Source organism: Hesperophylax consimilis, chromosome 23 (genome assembly GCF_061612785.1).
Source record: "Hesperophylax consimilis isolate HC1 chromosome 23, BYU_Hcon_1.0, whole genome shotgun sequence".
In the NCBI taxonomy this organism is placed as follows: Eukaryota; Metazoa; Arthropoda; class Insecta; order Trichoptera; family Limnephilidae; genus Hesperophylax; species Hesperophylax consimilis.
Window position 1 is genome coordinate 24,248,210 of NC_142858.1, and position 22,347 is coordinate 24,270,556.

General features: G+C 33.6%; 1 protein-coding gene across 1 annotated transcript in view; it reads right to left on the minus strand.

Annotated features, from left to right (window-relative positions):
• SCAP (SREBP cleavage activating protein) overlaps nt 1–22,347 on the minus strand; it is a 39,457-nt gene that overhangs the window by 16,627 nt on the left and 483 nt on the right. Inside the window, exons 2-13 of the mRNA XM_089646093.1 lie at nt 19,710–19,886; nt 18,498–18,649; nt 17,119–17,238; nt 16,698–16,806; nt 11,193–11,379; nt 10,686–10,831; nt 9,065–10,575; nt 7,321–7,501; nt 6,803–6,890; nt 2,036–2,196; nt 1,057–1,136; nt 92–120 (exon numbers count right to left, since the gene is read on the minus strand). Coding sequence (XP_089502219.1) covers nt 92–120; nt 1,057–1,136; nt 2,036–2,196; nt 6,803–6,890; nt 7,321–7,501; nt 9,065–10,575; nt 10,686–10,831; nt 11,193–11,379; nt 16,698–16,806; nt 17,119–17,238; nt 18,498–18,649; nt 19,710–19,828 — 2,883 coding nt within the window. The 5' untranslated portion in view covers nt 19,829–19,886. The remainder of the gene's footprint in view (nt 1–91; nt 121–1,056; nt 1,137–2,035; nt 2,197–6,802; nt 6,891–7,320; nt 7,502–9,064; nt 10,576–10,685; nt 10,832–11,192; nt 11,380–16,697; nt 16,807–17,118; nt 17,239–18,497; nt 18,650–19,709; nt 19,887–22,347) is intronic.

Consider the following 22,347-nt stretch of genomic DNA (forward strand, 5'->3'; position numbering starts at 1 on the left):
ATTTTACATAAGTTTGACATATATTGTATATACAGCAGTACATATATAGTTTTGATGAAATTTCGATTAATATTTCTTAATTTAAACATACCTTTTGGCCATCTTCGCTGTGATGTAGAGCTGTTGGGGTAAACATTTTGTATTAAATTAATTTTCTATTGAGAAAAAACAATTGATAATAAAGTTGAAACCAAATATTACAAATTAACCATTAACCACTCAGAACATTAGAACGTCAAAAGACGTAAATATGATAATAGCGGTCAAGACATTAGAACGTCTTTTCACGTAAACGCGCGAGATTTTACAAAAATCGATTTATTTCCATCACTAGTATACGGATTGCCATGATTTAAAAAACAGAGTATCAATAATGAATAACGCTACGCGTCTGTATTCAAGAATATCTATGGAAAGTAGAGGTGCATTATCTAAGCCGATTGGATCTGTCATCTTGTTCGTTCATAATTTATTGCGTTTCTAAATAATTTATTAAAAATATTTTAGTTTGGACGGTTAATATTTTGAGGTGACTAATAGTTTCTAATTATATTTCTTCAATATATAAAGTGTTATTTCTTTATGATACTCAGAAAAAAGTACATTTTTCACAGCTTTGAAATAATGGTAAGCGATTTTTAGATATTTTTGACGTTTTCATAAAATGTATATTTAGAAACGCAAATATTTACGTATTACAACACAATGCGATAGTGAATTTCATAATCTTTCTAAAACATTTTTTAGAATGAGGCTACGTTTCCCAAAACGTGAGTTATGAAGCTTTTAGCAAAACTCGTAAATAACACAAAAATTATCACGTTTTGACAGTTCGCAAAGGAACACATAGTAAATAAAAGTCTTTGTCTGAGAGGTTAAAATACAAAAATTATTTTGTTTCAAACATTTATAAACTAATGATATTACAATATAATTATTGTGGTTCAAATGTGAGAAATTCTTATATTTGAAAACTATTCTTATATATTTAGATATATATATATATATATATATGCTAATCATTAATAGCTAAATTAAATAATAAAACTGTGTTACCTTCATCAAATCTGGAGCATTGGCCCTTGCCTTTTTCTGATTGAAGTTTATTGCAAACTTCATTTTGAAGCTCGAAAAACCTGAAATAATTAATTATTTGTTTAAGGTTTTGACAAGCTTACATTGTCATAAATTTCGAAAAGGCTGTCTACTTATTTAAAAAAATAATAATAAATACAGGATATTTTTCTGCAAACTACCAAAAATTAATGTCACCATTTTTACTGAAAAATAACACCACTTTTCCCAAAAATGATGTTAATTTTGTCAAAAATTTGTCAGGTCCCTAAGCATAATAAATAGGAACATGGTGAATACAAAGCCTTTGAGGTAATTTTTCACGAAAACGGCGCTATATAAATTAGCCAAATAATAATAAATTATGGTAGTCAAGTTAAATGAAGTTAAAGAAATCAGGATTTGCACAAACCACCCACAAAACCCATGGCGCCCTTAATGAAAAATTTAAACTTTACATATTTCTTATTTTTTAATGATAAATTTATGTTTTTAAGACAAGGTTTTATGCATAGCATAAAGGATAAAAAATAATTATAAGCAATAATTAGTCTAATTGTAGTTTATATTATAATTCTAGTTTATCATTAAAAAATAATAATATTTTACAAGTCTATTTACAAGAATATTTCACCAATAAATGAAGATATAATATGTCTCGACGCCATCTAGTGAGAAATTTAGCACTAACAAAGCCTTTCCTACAAAAATAAAGTTGGTTGTTTACAGGTGGAAAAAATGTAATAAGCAGTAATTGTTCATTGAGGTACTAGTACATATTGAATTATTTGGCGGGTTGGAAATAAGCCGACATAGCTCAGTGGTTTCAGAGCACCTGACCGGACATCAGAAGGTACGGGTTCAATTCCCGTTAGCGGCATTTATTTTTACTCGGGAGATATTTTCAATTTGTATTGATATTTCAGGCGACTAATTATTGCTTATTATTATTATTAGTTACATATTTCTGTTGATGTTGGTGATAATTTCTCCGTTGGTGAAGTCCCACACCTTGATGGACCCCTGCAGACACGAGCTGACCACTCGCTCCCCGTCAGTGATGAGGCACTCCACCTCTTGGTTGTGGCCGGCAACTATTATCGGCACGGCCTCCATGACAATCTGAAAATTAACAGCATATTCTTATTACATTATTACACATCATGTTCCGGCAGAAACATTAAATAAAATAATACACATACATAATTTATGATTTTATCCAAAGTTATTTTGATGGGAATTGACCCCAGCAACTGAATTATTTTTTGTGCTAAACATAGACATATGAATATTAGTAGACCTGCCCTAAGTGATTAAAAGCGTATTATTCCCCACTCCCCATACCGGTTCCATTGGAGCCGGCTGGGCTCGCGTATGGCCTCCCGTGAATCTTGAGAATGTGACGTCATCATTCTTGTGCGAACTAGCGTCAAGCTATGGTCAAGTTCATTTTACGAAATAACACGGCAAAATGGTTAAACTTATTCACATCGTATAATATGGATCAGTTTTAGAAACATATATGTACTATCACGCGATGGACGCGAAACACAAAGCCGTGCACAAGAATCAGGGATGTGCCTTTGCCTTTTGCGCTTCGAAAAAAAAAATATTAGTATCATTTGGAACTCCGTCGTAAATAAAGTATAATAAACCAATAATTTTTAAATTTATTCCACTTTAATGGCGTTATTACTAAACGAGTTTTGAATTTTACACAACTCATAAACAACACTTAATATAGGATAAATGGTTGGTTATCAATTGTGAAAAATTGGTATTTTTTTGAAGTAAAATGTAGATACAGTGAGCATGTTTGGAATGAAAAATGTATGTGTCATTTTGCTGTCTGATGATATTTTTTCATCTATTAAAATTAAAAATATTATATTTTTCTATCGCACGTCGCCACCGATCATATATTATCTGTGGATCATACTATCACACGTCGCAACGGACCACGTGTTATGTACGCGCTTGTTTCGTATGTACGGTACTGCTGGAACGAGAAGGAGTGCATATCACGTAATGCGCTAGGTTATACCGAGTGGCGATGTGTGATAGAAAATCATGTTTTTTGTTTTTAATTGAAAAAGTGTCATCAGACGGCTAAATGATGTCCAAATTTTTACTCCAAATACTCTTAGGAATCGCTGGTAAAAGCTGTGTGTATATAATTTCATTTGTTTTTTTTAGTTGTTTTACATTTCTATTATCTTCTTAAAAGTGAAATGTTATATATTTTCTTAAAGATTTCATTATTTTATTATTAATAGGAACAGAGCGGTTGTGACAACCCTCCAACATTGGTCGAATGTAGCGATTCTCAAGTGTGCTAATCGTTTTTACTGGGAAGTAAATTATGAAACATTTATAAAAGTGTCTTAACTCTTTGCACGCGGCCGTATCAACTGTTGTTACGGCAAAAAGTCTATACTCACACGCGGCTGTATCAACAGTTGATACGGCAACTTTGACGGCCGATATTCCCGCTCTCTTTCGTCATAAATGCATTTCTTGCTCACTTGGACATTTGTAGAACTATCACGATGCTGACATCTACAAGAATTTCTCAAAAATAAAATTGTATTTCATAAAAAAAGATCCATAACCAAGTGCGCCTCTTCGCGCCTTTTAGTCCTTTTGTTTACATTTTTTTCAACGGATGGCGTTAGTACTAGTTTGTCATTCACAACTTTTCATAACTAAGAATGATAAGTGATCATGGTGTCCCACTTGTGTCTATAAACACAGTGGCCTAAGTACACACACACCGAGAGTGGTTTATTTATGACGCCGAGTGAATGGCGGGACCACATTCAAAAGATACGGTACGTCTTTGTATGAAATTTTATGTTTTTGTTTTTATAAACATCTAAGAGTGTTGACACACGAGGATTTGTTTTCATATTGTGGAGAATAATCTGTTCTGTCTATATGGTCCAATAAATCATGCCAGAATGCTATAATTTGACATTTAATTGCATGCATAGGTATTTGAAAATATGTACCGCGTACGGGTATAGATAAAACGGAGCAAATTAACGCGTTCAAAAGGTTAACTAAATACGTCAACAAAATATTGGACTCTGAAAATAGAAGAATTTTACTTTGGCGAATTTGGACTTCGCAAACTTGTTCATTACGTGGCGAGTAATTTGCGCTTCCATGTTAAAATGTCTATTTTTTCAAAAGCAGATTTTACTTTTAAGAACTAAATGGTGATATTATAATGCGAGATGCCTATATACTGTCAGATTGATTTATTGACGAATCACAGTCAGCTTTCCCCTCTGCGTCCCGCAACTGATGGTTTTACCCCTCACCTTTAGGTTCTAGTCTATTAATATTCATATGTCTGTGGTGCTAAACTTGTCCTGAATATATTGATGTAGTAAAAATGACATAATTTTTTTAGTTTTGAACTCATTTAATACAGATTAACTTTTTATCTAAATAATGTTAATGTAGACACTGAATTAGTTCATAAATATCTTAATCATTAGACCCTACCAAAGGCAGTGGGCCTTATGGTATACACCCAGTATTAGTACGCTATGTGAAATATTCAGAACTTCATTGTCTTCTGGCATTTTTCCGCAGGAATGGAAAAGTTCATAAGTTGTGCCTCCATTAAAAAAAGGAGACAAACATAACATTGAAAATTATAGACCAATCTCTAAATTAAATGTAATGTGTAAACTCTAAGAAAAAATAGTTTTTTTAACTTTTTTCCTTGTATACAACCTCATATCATTTTAAATCAACATGGCATATATTTATAATATATATAACATTGATAAAATTCCACAAAGTATCTTAATTGAGAAAGTCAAAGCAATTGGTATACACGGTGACCTCCTTCGTTGGTTAGCCTCTTATCTCAACAACCTGTAACGGTACAAGGGTTCTGCTCTAGTTTTGTCTGTAACCTCAGGAGGCCCCTCTTATTTAATACAAGATGTACCCCTCGTGCTCGGTCTCTCTGTGCAGATAGAAAAATAATAGTGCATGTTGGTTTTAAGTCCAACAGATGGCGCTGTTTTTTTTTTCTCGAAAAAGCATGTTTGTCCAACAGTCACTTGTTACCTGTCGTCACAGGTGACATTTACATTCTATAGGTATATAAAAAGACATGCATATTCGAATGCAATTAGAGACCTAGTAATGTTTTATAAGATAATGCACAATTTTATTGATAGCCCGTACCTATGACAAAATATTAATTTCAGATGTCCATTAAGAGTCATTCGATCTCCAGACACATTTCATATTCCTAAGAGCAATACTAACTATCTTGAAAATGTATTACTGTTTATAACGCAATATTTAAAAAATATAAATATCGGAAAGTTCAATTTTCTAATTATGTCCTGTGCGTTCGAACCATATCTAGATTTCTCTTATAAACAACAAACAGTGTTAATCTCAAGTTACCTACCAGGTAAGTAGGGTACTGTATATTATCTGCCTGTATAAAGTTTACATATATAATAACAATAACATATGTACATTCTAGCATCATGTTCATCAATTAAATGCATTGTACATATGACTTTGATTGGTGATCGACGAACCGGTTGATGCAATCTGTTAGTCATAAATTGATAATAGTTTGACTAGTCTATAGTTAGTAATAATATAGATAGAAGATATAGAAAAGTATCATATATTTGTACAACACCCTAGAGGTGATTTTGCACAAAAATGGTGCCATACAAATCATCCAAATATTATTATTATATATATAAATAAATTTGAAATAGAAAACATACGGAATGGGATAAAAGAGTTGATGGCAACCGATAATCTAACATTAAACCTTCCTATTTATTTGTGTGTTTTAACTAGTGAGAAGGCGCGATGTGAGCATTTTGCTTCCATAAAACATTATTGATATTATTTGATGTTAGCTATACTATTGTACCTCAAGGGACTAGGTACTCTCTCCCACGGTGCAACCAGTAGCGGCTCGTAATATTTGGGTTTTCTAGAGTTCTAATATTACAAAAAAAAGGCATTATTGATATTATATCCGAAAATAATTTTTATTTATTTCGAAAATTCGTTTTTTTTTACTAAGATTTTCAGGAAATCCGTGGGGTGCACGGTCAAACTTAAATTTCGTGAAAATCTTCATATAAAAATCGAATTTAAAAAAAAACAAAAAAATTATTTTGGACTAAACAACATCAATAATGTAAAGTTTTTCAAACATGGCACCCTATCACACTCAGTGAGTTGTCTCAAGTCACAAGCCGCCACTGGGTGCAACTCATGCACCGTTCAGTGCCGATTCAACCGCGTTGTGAAGTATTTGGGAGGGCCGGTGATTTTGCTCATCGCGTATCTATCCAGTTTTTCCTAAAGACTGCCAAAAGTTAAGGCCAAAGTTTAAAACAGTTTTTTTTTGTGTTACAAGCTACATACATTTATATTACTTAGTTTTAGTAAAATGCCCTTTTTCTAAATAGATGTTACAATTAGGTAATAAATTACATTTTATGTGCCTTCTCATGTATTTTTTTAAGATGCACCTCCTATTATAAAATTTTATTTTTTATTGATATCATTATTTTTTATAAGTATTTTTTTTATAAAATTTTATTTGGTAATGTGAGCGTCACAATTTTACAATTTTATGTGACAAATTGTACGTAAATAAAATGGACTGTATTGAAATTATGTTAAATTAAATTAATGCGATGAAACAAATATTATTATGTACCTGTAAAGATGGTGGATTTCTTGACAGTCTTTGACCATCCTTGGTCCAACTTGTTCTCCATTCGGCATAATTCCGAGTACAGACGCACCTGTAATATTTTTAACAAATTATCAGATATGTGTGTTAATTGCATCGATTAAGCCCCCGCATATCCAATTTCTGCCGATTTATAACAAGTTTCTTATATTAAATTATATGAAATTCTTTCAATAGTAAACATCTCAAAGTAAGCTGTGAAAATTATTAAAAACACGTTTTGTTCCGTTATTTAATATTTTATAGGCATGAAAACATTTACAGTGTATCTTTAAATGCAACTAAAGCATTTGATGTGAGATTTTTGCTCGATTTCAAACGAGTCGTGTTTTATTAAATATTTTCACCATTTTCGCTTAATTATTATCGTTTTTTAATATTAGCGCACTCCCTCTAACATTCGTATTAACATATCTCCCTTTCAAACCATCTTTGAACGCTTACTACGGAGCCTTAAATATTTTATTACTGCATTATTTTACCTGTATAGAACAACCATCATATAAGCTATGACCAGGGAACTTATGGTGCATAACATTGAAAGCAGAAAGATTTCCATGGGTGAAGTGGGATAGAAAGGAAGTTCAGTTTCTAAATGAGAGCTGCCCCAAGTTGATTGCTCGTGGAATTGCGGGAATTGAAAAGATTCATCTATATCAATATCTGAAATCAATATAAGAACAGTGTTGATGGACAGTGCATTAATATATGTATCTCATTTTCTAAAACTACAAACAAAAATGGTCCACTTATGTATATCGGTAAAGTACTGGTACTGTGAAAAAGCGTCAGTGTCAGTACATTATCTACGAAAGCATTTGCAAATGTCCGTATCAGTGCTCTCAGTGACAGTTGAACCATCGGAAAGTTCGGAAGAGTATCGTTGCCAATGATATTTTTTGCCGGATCATGGATGCTTCCGAAGAGAAATGAAAAGCAGTTGATTAAACTGGTTGAGGAAAACATTGCTTTTTACGACTCGTTACATGCAAAGTAATTAGAGGCCAAACACAAAAAGTCTGGGAATAAAATAGGCAAAGAAATAAAGTACAGTGGTACCTCGACATACGAGTGCCCCAACATAGGAGTTTTTCGAGATACGAGCCGGCGAGCGAGTGATTTTTTGCTTTGAGTTACGAGCGAAATTCGAGATATGTCTTCGGTTTAGCAGGTCGGCCACGCCCACCACGGCCAGTGTATCAGTTAGCAGAAAAAGTTGCAACAGGTCGTGCATCTGATCTTTTTAATGACACTTGCCTAACTCATTTCCGGAACATTCTGAGAGGGAGGAAGAAACAAACCTCCTTGGACATGTTTTTTTCTAAACGGCCTACAGGTGAAAGCGAGAAAAATGTAGCGAAAAAGGCAAAGACCAGTAAGGATATCTAATTTATTTATTTACATTCTCTTTTTTGTTTTTGTACAATAAATATCTGTCATTTATAAATACTTTTTTATTATTCAAAACCACTTAACAAAAATAAATGGGGTGACATTTTGGGGGTTGGAACGGATTAACGGTAGTCTAATTGTTTTGTATGGGGAAATCTGCATCGATATACGAGTAATTCAAGATACGAGCAAGGTTGCGGAACGAATTAAACTCGTATGTCGAGGTACCACTGTATACGGTAAGTAGGTATTTGTACTATTTAATAATTCAGATTAATTATCTATAAGTGGACATTACATAAATCATATATTATTGTCTTGCCATGGTACTGAACCAGCCTCCGAATAAAAATAATCTGTGAATTTCATTTAGACCTTGAATTTAATTAAAATTCTCCATCTGTTTCTCTTTTTTTTGCCATGCTTCATGCACCCATTTTCCTTGTTTTCCTTGATGCTGCTCCTCTTCTTAATCTATTGCTAAGATTGCCAGTTCGGTATTTTTAAACAGAGCCATAGCAACTAATACAATAACAGACAATTACAAAAATAGCATCATTGTATGTGTACATCGTGCCTGATGGCTTGAAAGTAGTAATAGAATCACTGAAATGTGTGAATAGGAGGCACTGTGTTATCAACGAAGGACTGATACAGAACTGTACTGTCACTATGCTAATACACATATGTGTAAATATTTGATTATATTTTTTAATCAATCAAATTTTGTGATCAGAAATATAATTGAAAATTGCATTTCGATAACTTCTAAAAATAACTAAAGAAAATGATAAATAATTTGAATTTCTTATACATTAGAAAGAACATGCTCACCTGTAAAGTCCAAGGGATCTAATGCAGCAGCCAAAGCATTCCATCGTGACGGAGGTAGGAAAGTGTCTTTCTCCGCAGGATTGTGAACTGCCGCAGCCATTTCTGGGGTAACGCGATGCCGTATCAGTAGAGGGGGCAGGACCGCTATGTACCGCCCACTTATTGATATATTGTACTGTGATAAAACCGACGACCAATGAAATTCAGACAGCCGTCTCCAAGGATGCGGATATGCCAAATTCTTCATTGAAAAGAATTGCATGGTCTTGTTCAAGATTTCAGAGTTAAAGTCAACACTTTCCATCACACTGTTTACAAGGTGGTTCGAAGATGAAGAAAAAGGTGTGAAATTAAAGATACTCGGGCTTATCAAGTTAGATGTGCTGGGTGGTTCCTTTTCACTTTTCTCTTTGGTGGTGCTTATGGATTCTGTTTTAGTTTCCGGCTTTGTAATCTCATCATTAGTAAAATGTTGAGTTTTTGTGGGATCATTTGGGTTTGCCATAGTTTCATTAAATAATGTTTCCACAACACCCGAACTATAAACAATCATGGATATCCATACCACCATCCAAATCATAAAAGCTCGTTGGAAAAATCTTGTTCTAGCCCAAACATTAACCAATCTTATACGCTTCGGCACCTTTGTGTCACCATTCTTTAAGATCTCAGCTGATGTATTCTGGAAGTTGCTGACCACAACATCTGTGTATGTATTGTTTACCATCCCGTTTAGTTTAGGATGAGATTTAGATCTTGAAATGGATGTTTTTGGATTAGAGTTTTTGCTCAACAAATCATAGGGCTTTTTCTTCTGCTGAGTGCCAAAGTCATGGTGAATATATTTCCCAGATCCTCCGTAGAATTCAAAGGAAGTAGGTTGGTCGCGAGACATTTCTTTCCTCCTTATGTCTATCCCCAGAACGGTGACAAAGAAGAACATTTGCAATAAAAAGTCTGCCAACAAACTGACAATCATGAATATGCTGAACTGTTGGATTACGGCAACAAAAGTGAACAAACTAATTGTAAGAATAGTTATTTCAGTGAGTAAGTTTTTGGTTATTGACCAGCCCTCTTTGCTTAATCCCTGTGCCAGCCGTATTTTTACATCTAGCTTAGAATCAATAGACATCACACTCTTTGTTAGCACAAAGACATTTTCCAAGCCAACAAGAATTACCAGATATGGGAATATTTCTTTTCCTTGAAAACTCAATGTCAAGCCGAAGAAAAAACAAAATCCAATGGACATGACGAGGCTCGCTGCTACCGACACAACGGCAGATATTGCCAGTCCAAGTTTAGATTTCACAAATTCTATTTTCCTCACCGAGAAATAGATGTAAAGAAATAAACCAAAGAAAGCCATACATAAAGGAACAAATTCGTAGTAATTAAATTCTCCAGGGTAATAGATTAAATTTATCTCCATTGAGTTTTGAGTGAGGTTCAGCTTTTGTTGTATTGGATAAATAGACAGGAGTTTCTGTTTTAAAGATTCAATATACCTGAAGAAAAACACAATGATATAAATAAATGCGGAAAAGTAAAAAAAAATCATTTAAAAAAGAGACAATTTATAGTTTGGGCTAATTAAAACAAAAACGTGTTTACTCACCCTTCATGAAACTGACTGAATACCAAAGTAATAGCGTACTGAATTGTACGAGTTCGGGCTCTATAAGGATATCTCTTTATACCAGTGTCTTTCATCTGCATTCCAAAAACCATATCTGCCATAGAAACTTTTCCTTTCTGTAAATTCTGAAAACAAAATATTTCATACGATTTGATGAAAAATAAAATTTAAAAAAATATTCAACCTGACCATAAAATGAAAGAATTCAACAACTGTATAAGATTTCCTCAGTACTGAATCGAAGTGAAATACCACAAAATGCACTATACAAGTTTAATACATGAACAAATTTAGTGCATCTTCTTGACCTTTAGGAAATAATAAAGATAAGTTCAGTCAAAAGTCATTATAATAATATGTGTGTAGGTAGGTCTTTAAAATCTACTTTGTTAAAATTGTATTTTTGAGATTGGTGACTTTAACCTGAATAGTTGTTAATATCTCAACCTTAGGCGAATGATAGAAATAATGTATCATAATGAATACCTGATGATTGAAGACAGTTGCTATAATGTTTGTATCGAGAGAGAATTTTTCCAAGTTTTGCTGCCAAAGATTAGCAGGCGACAATACCAAACAACTGTATTCTGGCAGGATAGGCGACGCCTTGTGCGCAGCAGTGTTCCTCTTTACATTCTCCACATGAAAACAGACGTGCCCCAGGGTGGTTCCACTGAGGAATACCAGATGAATTATTAGCAGATTCATTTATATATTTATTAATTTTGTTTTGTATGAGTTGCATTCTTATTATTTCCTATTACATACATATACTATTCATTTCTTATTAACCCCTTGAACCCTTAGCACTCCATTCTCATAAACAAACATGTCCTTCTTACCCTCCCTTCCCCTGATGTCTCTTATTTAACCCTTACAGCGACTCAATGGTGTCCTTGGTTGAGAAAGAGTACTGCAGGTCGCTCTCCGATTGGAGGGGCTGACTATTTAAAGAGCCATCGAACGGTTGAGCCGCCAGATGCGATGGGGTTTAGTGAAAAATTAAGTATCCTCAACCATTATTAATTGTCAAACGGGTTCTTATAACATTCCAATTCTTATTATTATAATGTTATCATTTTAGTTAAATTACAAAAATGTTATGTTAAATGGCAAAGAACAATAATAAAACTTTAAAACAACAATCAAGTTAATGGGCTAATAGGGTTCAAAGGGTTAAATAAGATAACTAATTAGTGATTATATAAAAATATTATAATGATTGGTTGTTCTAGATCAGTCATTCCCAAAGTGGTCCATATTGACCCTCAGGGATCGATCTCGACCGGCAGGAGGTACACGTCAATAAAAAAAAATTGTGGTCTAAGACAGTGTTCCGCAAACTTTTTATGTTCACGGTACACCTAACTAATCAAGAAATTTTAACGGTACACCAAAGAAAAAAAAACAAGGTAAATTTTGAATAGGATTGGCTAGGCGTATTACGAATAACGGCGAACTTTGAGGTTAAACTACGAAAGCTGCATGTCATCATAATTTAAAAAAACATCCCAGGTTTTGAATGGTTTGTTTGGCAAAGCAGGGTTTGTCTAGCCGGGTTTGTGTAATTATGATTGATATTTATCACATAACAGTGACAGAATGACCGCGAACTGTCACCGAATCGGTTCGAGAAGTGAATTTTAATTTTACGCAATTGATAATTAAAATGCATCTTTTTCCGCCGCCACCAAGCCAAAAATTTTCCTTTTATAGTAATTACGGCACATCTAAAGTTTTTTTCTAAAAATTATTCGTAATAAGCGTGGCCACTCCGAACCAAAATTTACCAAAAACAATATTTTATCAATATTTATTATTAAAATCAATATAACATGAAAAGATGTTTAATGCGAAATGTAAGCCTGTTTAACTGAACACAGACGATCAAAATTTGGAACAATCGTTGATAACGCTGCTCGCATCTCTTCGTCGATCGTCCTCAGGCGTTCTCTTTTTTTTTACTTTATCGTTGTGAGAGTTGAAAACCCCAATTCGCATAAATAGGTCGTGGCAAATGGTAATAGAATTGCAATAGCTCGCTTTGACATCAGTGGATACTCATTTTTTACGTGGAGCCAAAAATGTGCTAACTCTGTTTCAGAAAGTTTTAATTTTAGTGTCCGATTAGTTTTAAGCTCCATGAATTCTTCTGGTAAATTTCCAAGGGAAATGCTTTCCGAAAATGGATTTCTTACCCAGTCCATAGGTTGCAGGTCACAATTAGGAAAATATGAGTTCATTTTTTCTGCTAACAGCTCCAAGTGTTTCACTATCAAAGCCTGCACTTTTTTTCTGAATCGGCAGCCATGACATTTGGAAAGATTTCATTACTACCGTTGGTAGCGTGGCTGATCCATAGCACCAACTTAGCGCGAAAGCTTTCAATCTTGTCCGAAGACGTTAAAATGTTACAATTTCTTCCTTGCATTTTTTTGTTCAGCTCATTTAACTGAGCGAATATGTCCGCCAGATATGCAAGTTTTGCTACCCATTCTTCTTTTTTAAATAGAGAAGCAAAGTCTGAACCCTGGGTTTCTAGAAATGTCTGGGTCTCATTTTTCGGCTCGTAAATCCGAGAAAGCACTTTTCCGCGAGAAAGCCATCGTACTTCTGTATGAAACAGAAGTGACTGATGATCTGCTCCCATTTCCTGACACAATGCATTAAACAGACGAGAGTTCAGCGGTCGCGACTTGATGTAATTGACAATTTTGACGACTTCTTGTAAGACAGACAACAATTCATCAAGCAGAGACTTCGTCATCAGTGCCTCTCTGTGTAAAAAGCAATGTAAATTTTTAATATTAGGATTTTTTCAGAAGCCCTGGTTATAAATCCCCTAATTTTTCCTGTCATAGCTGCTGCTCCGTCTGTGCAAATGCTTAAGGCGAAATAGGTAGACTTGACCTGAAATTTGGCATTTTTGAGGTCACTTTTAGACGTATGGACACTTTTTTAGAAAAAAACACAAATTGATTTCGAAAGATCGTTATTTTATCTTGTAAAGTAAGTTGTAAAATTTTGGAAAATGATATTATTTTCATACCATAATAAAGTGTTACCGTTGGACGATATGCAGATTTGTTGCATTTTCAAAGGCGAAGTTGTATCATACAACAAATATTTCAAATCATATAATAATACAGTATAAACAATCAATAAATTATCTATCATATATATGTATAAGAATTTTGTTTTTATTTCAAATAAAATTACTAATAAATAAATCCGAGGACGCGTTTTGTGACGAAAATCCCTCAATTTGACTATTTATTTATGACCTTACAAATTGGTATAGTTGAGATCTTTTTACAAAAATAATTTACTATGATATTATTGAAACATTAAAAATAATTTATGACCAAGAAATATATTCTTAAAGTATATAATAGTAATTAATTTCGATTCGCGTTTATTGTTTGTTCGTTGTTTCTGATTACCTCGGCGCAAGCCGAAATTTTATCATTCCCCGCTGCGACAGCGCGGCGAGCAGACGTCTATTCCACGCCAGTCTACTTGATAACATTTTAACGAAATTCCTCGTTTAAAAATGAGGAGAAAAATACTATCGGACAAAATTTTTATAAGAAAACAAAAATTTCGTCATCAAAAACGTACATGGGAGAAATATTTGCAGAAAAAAAAGGGTTAGTCATATTTAATTATCCTTGTACATTGTACGTACTCTATATGCTACAGGGTCGTTCAAACGAATCAGTCAGAATACGCATATATTTTTTATAACATTTAGCGATAATTTTGTGTTGTTTAATTTTCAGGGAAAATAATCACCTACCGACGAATGGTTGTGATTCTGAAGCAAATATTGTCTCTAAAATTCCGTCGGTATGTGTAATTTACATTAATATTATTATTATTTTATTATGTAAATAGGTAATACCTACAATATATTGTGAATCATGGATATTATGGTGACCGAAACCGTCAATATCGGGGTATTTATAAACTAGCAATTATTCCCGGCGTTACGCGAGTTACACGCACAAAACCATACCCTTGTATACATGGTGTCGGGAAACGCGTAGTATATTACTGTGACCGATTCAACTCTAATTACCGCGGTAATTATAAACAAGCATTTACTACCCGGTGTTGCGCGATTTACGCGCATGCAACATTACCACGTGTACACGGTGTCGGGAAACTCGTGGTGAAATTACGGTGACTGAAACCGTGAATATCGCGGTAATTATAAAATATCAATAATTCCCGGCATTACGCGAGTTACACGCACAAAACCATACCCTTGTATACCAGCGCCCTTGAGGTGATTTCAGTGCCCTTGAGGTGATTTTGCACAAAAACGGCGCTATACAAGTCATCCAATTATTATTATTATTATTATTATGGTGTCGGGAAATGCATGGTATATTACGGTGACCGATTCAACTGTAATTACCGCGATAATCATAAACCATAATTTACTACCCGACGTTGCGCGAGCAACACGTATGTAACAGTACCTTGTACACACGGTGTCGGGTAACTCGTGGTAAAATGTTTCCAGTCATGGATTCAACATTGGGATAAGTATATCTCTAGTCAAGTACAGTACTTCGAAGGAGATTAATTCCATTTCCATGTAAACTTATTTGTAATAAAATTTTCTTAGTTACACATTAAGCTGTACAATTTCTGTTTCGAAATCTTCCTCATATAAATATATTTAACTGGCTACAAAAGAGCAGGCAATGCCGCATTCTAGTCTATGCGTATATGATTCCCGTCAAAATAACGGTTTTGAATCGTGATGTGCGATTCAAATCATGTTTTTGTTAATAATTTCTATTCTATTGTCCAATTCCCTATTACATTGGTATAATTCAACATATTTAGTATTTTTAGTGTTACTTTTTGTCAGTTTAATAATGTCATATTGTGAATTGAGCTTCTTGTTTTAGAAGAAAGAAAACAAGGTTATTTTGATATAATTACTTTAAGTATTAGAAATAAAACTTACTGGTAATACCTATCTTACAAACGGATAAATATGTAAGACGAGAGATTTTTTACAATCAAACTTAATGTTAATCACTTTTGTAAAACCTATGTAAAATAAAATTTAAAAAAAAACAAGTGAATAAAAATATTTGAAAAATTAAAAAAAAAAGTTTATTCAAATACCTACCTATTTTGTACCTACTATGTCAACGCACTACATTTGTATTTATTTATGTTTACGCACTCCGACGTATAATTTACAAATATGTATGTAACTACTTATTAGGAAGAAAGCTACAACCGAAAATTCAAACACAATAATTGTTATTTCATCGGAACCATGCTGTAGGTTTCGACCGCCGCGCGGAGTGTCCGGCTGGCAGTGGAATGAATATGGTATTTCTGTCTCGTTCTAAAAAACTTCCGATCGTGAGACTGTCTTTTGACGAAATTCGAATTCTCGGTCGCTGGTTAATACGCCTTAAACAGTTGCGCCATTCCAAATTATTTTCACTGAAGTACTGGTTTGTTACTCTGAATATTTCTTCTCCGGTGGTATAACCAGGTAGTGGCAGACAAAATAAAAACTCCTCTTTTATTTCATATCCATCCATGTACCTCACATTTGTGATGAGATGCGCGTGACCACTGATATCAGTAGACTCGTCGACTTGTAGCGCGAAAACTCCGCGGGACTCGCGGCACACTTACAAATGGCCACGGCACAGCAGTGTGCCGCGGAGCACACTTTGCGGAACACTGGTCTAAGAGATGTAAATGGGGGTCCACAAGAACCCTTTAAGCCACAGGAATGTCAGTACTAATATTCTAGTGAAAATCTCGAAACATTCAAATTATCTAGCAAAAATAATTGTGACTGAGCAATTGAGAAAAAGGGGTCTACGCAAAACAAATATAAAATGGGCACTGGGTCTATGGAACAAAAAGTTAAAGGACCTCTGTTCTAGATTATAATATACCTATAACATTCAAAGCAGATGATTTGAGAGAGTAAATGCGACATACGTTTTGGGCAGTTGATGATTTCTAATCAAATCAACAATTCTAAAGACTTCTTGCAGAGGGGCTCGAAAAGCATCGCTCATTTTCAGTTCCTCTCGCCATGGCCAAACACCTGGAATTAGAGTTGAAAAACTACAATATTACAGTCTGAGTGTATATTATTACGGTAAAGATTCTCAAAAACATCATCTCAGAGGCGGTTCAATCTACAAACAATAACCAATTTGCAATAATTCAAAACCTACAAATTTAATAACAACAATTTTTTCATGAAAATGCGTTGAGTTTATTTAATACTTTGAGGGTCAATAATTGAACCTTTGAGATGAACTACTTATTGTGGGGTTCGTTAAATTTGAACTTAGATTGCTAGTCCAATTCTGCAAGTATCTATTGAATTGTAATATTTCAGGTTTAAACACACCTGTTTTCAAAATTATCTGTTGAACAAAGAGGAGGGGGGCATCTTTAGCCCAAATGTAAGGCAAGCTGGATGTTTCATTCATTAGCTGAGAGAGTTTGATGGCATCAGATGATGGGTGACCTATAAAAAAAACCCAAAAAAATCTCACACATTATTAGTTTTAAAATATCTTCTTTGCATTACTCACACATGATAAAATGTCTCATAATATTTGTACTAAAGACCAGGCAAATCAGCGAGATATGTAGTAATTAATTTTTTCATTAAATTACATAAATAAACAAGATAAAGAATGTTGAATGCAATTACATATGTAAAAAATTTCTAGCAATAGGTCTGAACCGAATTTCAGAACATGTTATAACTTTGTGGAGTCCGTTCTATTAATAGTAATTTAAAAAAAAACTCGTAAAACGTAAAACACAACTCAATTATAATATAATTTTATTAATACTTTAAAGAGAAATGTTAATACTGCAAAGAAAAAAAGTCACGGAACGTTCCTCAGACTTATTTATAGATATGGAAATAAAAAAAACTTAATTATTTGTAAATCTATTTGAAGAATTTTTTTACTATGTAATCATCACCAGAGTGGTATGCAGAAGGAAAAATTCTGCCTTGGCACACATTTCTCGCTTCATTCACATTCATGCTACATCTCATGCATGCTCTTCTGCTATTCTAACTTTTCATGGCCTGACTGAAGTATTTGATTCAATTTATTGTGCCATGTCTTCCAGAAGAACTCAATAAGCAAATAAATTGAATTTTTCTAGATATGTATACGGTACTCTCCCACTAATGCGCCATTAGTGAATAGGTTATAGTGCATTACAAAACAGGTATTTCTTTTGGTTAAAAACAAAGAAACAAAGCGATATATCTTTCATAAAATTTCCATTTTTTGGTTTAAAGTTAAGGTGTCATCTTGACGCATGCGAGAAGACTCTATTTTGTAAACTTATTCATACGAAAAACGTGCCAGAACAAAACGCCTAGAAACACACGCGACAGCTGCTGAATGCACGTGAAGACTATCCGAAATGTCCAATAACACCAATAATAATGAACCCTGGATACTGGAGGATGGTAATACGGTCAGGTGAAGCAAGCTAGAAGCCGGTATAGTAAATAAGTGTGCAAGAGTAAGATAACCCAAGCCGCCTCATCGGTGTACAAAGCTTGGCACTCGACACTAAGCACATGGATGACTCCTGAATTTGACCGGAGAATTATAGAGTTTAAGTTTGTGCTTTCAACCAGTATGTAAAAATAACAGTGGATTATATTGTTTATAGGGTAATCGAGCGGCGAATTACTGAGAGAATACTGTATATATTTTCCAAAATAAACATTAAAAAATAAACAATACTAACCAAATACAAAATCGAAGTTCGAATCGGTTTTTTGATGATTCTCAAAACATGAGCTATCTGTGTCATTGTTGGTAGTGATCGATTCCGGATTGTACGGAAGTGATATCTTGGTCGGTGTACTTCCCGGTAAAGGAATGTACAAAAGGGGATAGCTGAAAATTTTTCTCATTTAATTCAATAGTACATAGTAATAATAAAAAGTAATTATGCGAGACGATAGGATATTTGATCAAGTTTAGGTAGTGATAACATTTGTATAATTATTTCTTAGAAGACCAGGTATGGTGAACATATCTGTTTAAGTTCATTAATATGTTGATCTTGTATGACAAACTTTCGAAATGATTTGTATACAAAGTGGTATAAAATGAACTATTTAAATTATTTTGTTATTTTATACATGATGTAAGAAAGGTTTTAGGTGGTACGCCTGCTTTTTGAATGTGTAAGAGCGAGATGACAGATCGATGTATAAAAGATGATGGATGCATCTGCTCGCTCTCTTTTCCCAACCGACAGCTAAGAAGATAGTAGTAGACAATCACTTCTATATTGTTAATAAACGTTCAATCCGCACACGCGTTCTATTATTGAGTACCACCAAGTCTGTATATAACAGGCGAGCAGATGCATCCATTGTCTTTTATATCTGTCATCTCGCTCTTACACATTCAAAAAGCAGGCGTACCACCTAAAACCTTTCTTACACATATAATGGCTTTTGATTTTTGGGTATTTGACGAGACAGGGAATGGGATATGACATGTTAATATGAAGTAGGCATTTATTCTATATCTTCCCTCTCAGCCCGCAGCTTCAAATTGTTCTCGAATAGCTCGGTCCAGGCACTTTTAGGTTCGTGGCGCTGACAGTCTGCTCTGAGGCATAGTTTATGTTAGGGTGTTTCAATTTCATCACATTTGATGACCACCAAATCGATGATCTTTAGATTCTTTGACATTCAAAGACAAGGTACCTTGTTATTAGCGATTTTAGACCCGTTTCAGCTACGAATCAAGGTGCGATCAACTGTCAATCATAACGATGATGTTGTAGCAACTGATCACAAATAAAAAAAAAAATCAAAAACTGGCGGAGAATCGGCGTTTAATGAGGACAGTTCAAAATTTTTAAATGGTGCTGATCGTCCATTTGATGAGTGTTTGGAGTGCTGATAAAGAAATCCAAGTTGATATAGCATTAACCACTCACCAGCAAATAAGAAAACTAGCCAGGGCCACACATATTGAAATAACAGGGTGCGACGAGCAGAATAAGGCGTGAGAATAGTAATACTGGGCAACTCGGTCTGGCAAACTAGTTCCTCCCATTATATATTATTGTCACATGGCGACTCCAATGTATTGTTGCCAGAACTCCTAAAGAACTCTGAAACAAAATTAAAACTGTTCCTTGATATTTGGGGTTGACAAAAACCTAAAAATACAAGACAAAGCAAAAATTTAAAAATAATTCTGTACAACAGATCGCATACATAATAAATTGCATTTACAATCAGATATCGCTGTATGTATTACGCAGCTGCACTTTTTTAAATCACTAATTTATCATCAAGATAAAAATCTTTTTATAGGTTTTAATTGATTTCTTTAGTTGCCAGAGTTAGTAAATCTTTTTTTTACAATTTTATTTACATTGAGATATCTATCAATCGTTTATGAAGGGTCATATAAAAATAAACTATTAATGCGGGAATACAGAAAAAAACTAGATTTGTACTTAAATGTATAATTAACATTCTAAAAAAAAAACAAATATTTCACACATAATATAAATGTGTTAAATAAAAAGGCCTCGATTTCTAAACGCTTGGCTACACCAACGTGTTTTTCAACTGGATGTTTCATTTTTAAGGTTGAAACGCTCATAAAGTTAAAATATAACTGCTTGCACGCACTACTGTTTGAATGTGGAAACTAATCTAATGTCAGAGACGCCCGCCGGCAGCAATCGATAAATAGTAAAAAAAAATTTAAGCGATTAAAGTAAAATAATGCGCAGAGGAATAATGGATGCAATCTATTTTTGTGAGTTTTGTATAAACTTAATTCAGGACTCGAACAGGTGTGGATCTAACGGTGGGCATTTCAGCAAATCTGACTGGTTCCTGCCTGTTGGGCCTCTCAAGATCCCCCTTGCAGTTCCGTCTTTAACATAAGGGTCTCGGCCTTGGCTCTGGCCCCACCCAAGAGCCATGAATAAATTCGCTGACTGCCTTTTAAGTCTTAGATCCACCCCTGGACTGGAAAATGATTATTTGGCGAATGATCAATCGAGATTTCACTGTAAAATCATGGTGATTTATTTTTATGGTATCGAGACATGTTGTGTTTTTCATCTTTTAGCTAACATTACTCCAAAAATTTATCACAATAATACTTTTTGTCATGAGAATCATAAATCATATCTATTTAAAATCTGTTTGCAGTTGTCACACAAAAGCAACATGAAATACACATAAATAGTGAACTATTCTACGCAATTGGTGTAATTCTATACAGCAGTGATGAATAAACAATACCCAGCGACACCCCAATGAAAATGTAATATTTTGTGTGAATCGACAATTCCTCTTTTGTTCATATCTTAATATATTAGATCAGTCTCTCTCAAATTGGGCGATAATACCTTTTTGTGGGTGCTGTAGGCTTTCAGGGGGGCAAAGAAAATTCTATCTGTAACAATCTATTAGAATCTAGCAGAATTAAATAATAATGATAGTTTGTTTTACTTCCTTATAACAAAACGTTTTTAAAACAAAACTGGTTACCAGTTTGTTAGTTAGTTTTAAATTAAATAAAACAATAATAATGGAATTATATCTTTTCTATCATCATCATTGATGAATTTTTTTTTTTTTTTTTCTTTATTCATAAAAATATATTAGGATACAGGTTTTTTACATGCTTTTCGACTACCACGCTAGACACATGTCCGTGTTATGGTAGTCGAAATTTGTGTATAATTATATAAATTTAATGTAATACATGATTCATTCAGTTGTAAAATAGGTATAGGTTAAATAGGGTTAACTGAAAATAAGAAAGCGATGAAAATAAAGATAAATTAAATAATTATTTTAAAAAGAAATTTAACACAGAATTGACATGATTATCTTACTTGTTCTAACTTACTCATTGAAATATTATTTGATCTCAGAAATGGGATAATGGTCCCACCCTAAAAATTATATTTACAATAACTGTTTTTAAGATATGCAACAGATGGTAATGCAAAAAGGTAAGTTAAAAAATATGGGTGGCACTAGATTTTTTTGTGTGGGCGATGGTTGAAATAAATTTGAGAACCTGTGTGTTAGATTATACATTTTTCATTTGATGTACCTCACAGGCTGAATATGGCGTAAATGCAAGAATTATCATAACATAAAAATACCTATTTAAAAATAATTGTTCATTGTATCTCCTAACAAATTGATTTTAGCTTTTGAGTGGTATTGTTCATTTGTGGATGATGTAGTATTGCACAATAATAAGACAATATAATAATAGTAAAGTAAGTAATTAAACGAATCATGATTTAAGAAAACAATAACAAAACAACTTGATAACAAAAGACATAAGTAGTAAAATGTACTGTTTTGTTGAGAGGAATCGGAATGTGAAACTGGAAAATATTTCATTTACTGAGAATAGATGTCCTATCTAAATTGTGAACGGCATAACTTTTTATAAAGACAACTGAACCGGCTGGTCTATGTCATCAGGAGGTGAAATATAGAAGTTAAATTTGCACAAATTATTCAAACATGTGGCTTGAAAATATAATACCATGACTCGCACTAACTGACCGCTTTAATGTAAAAATA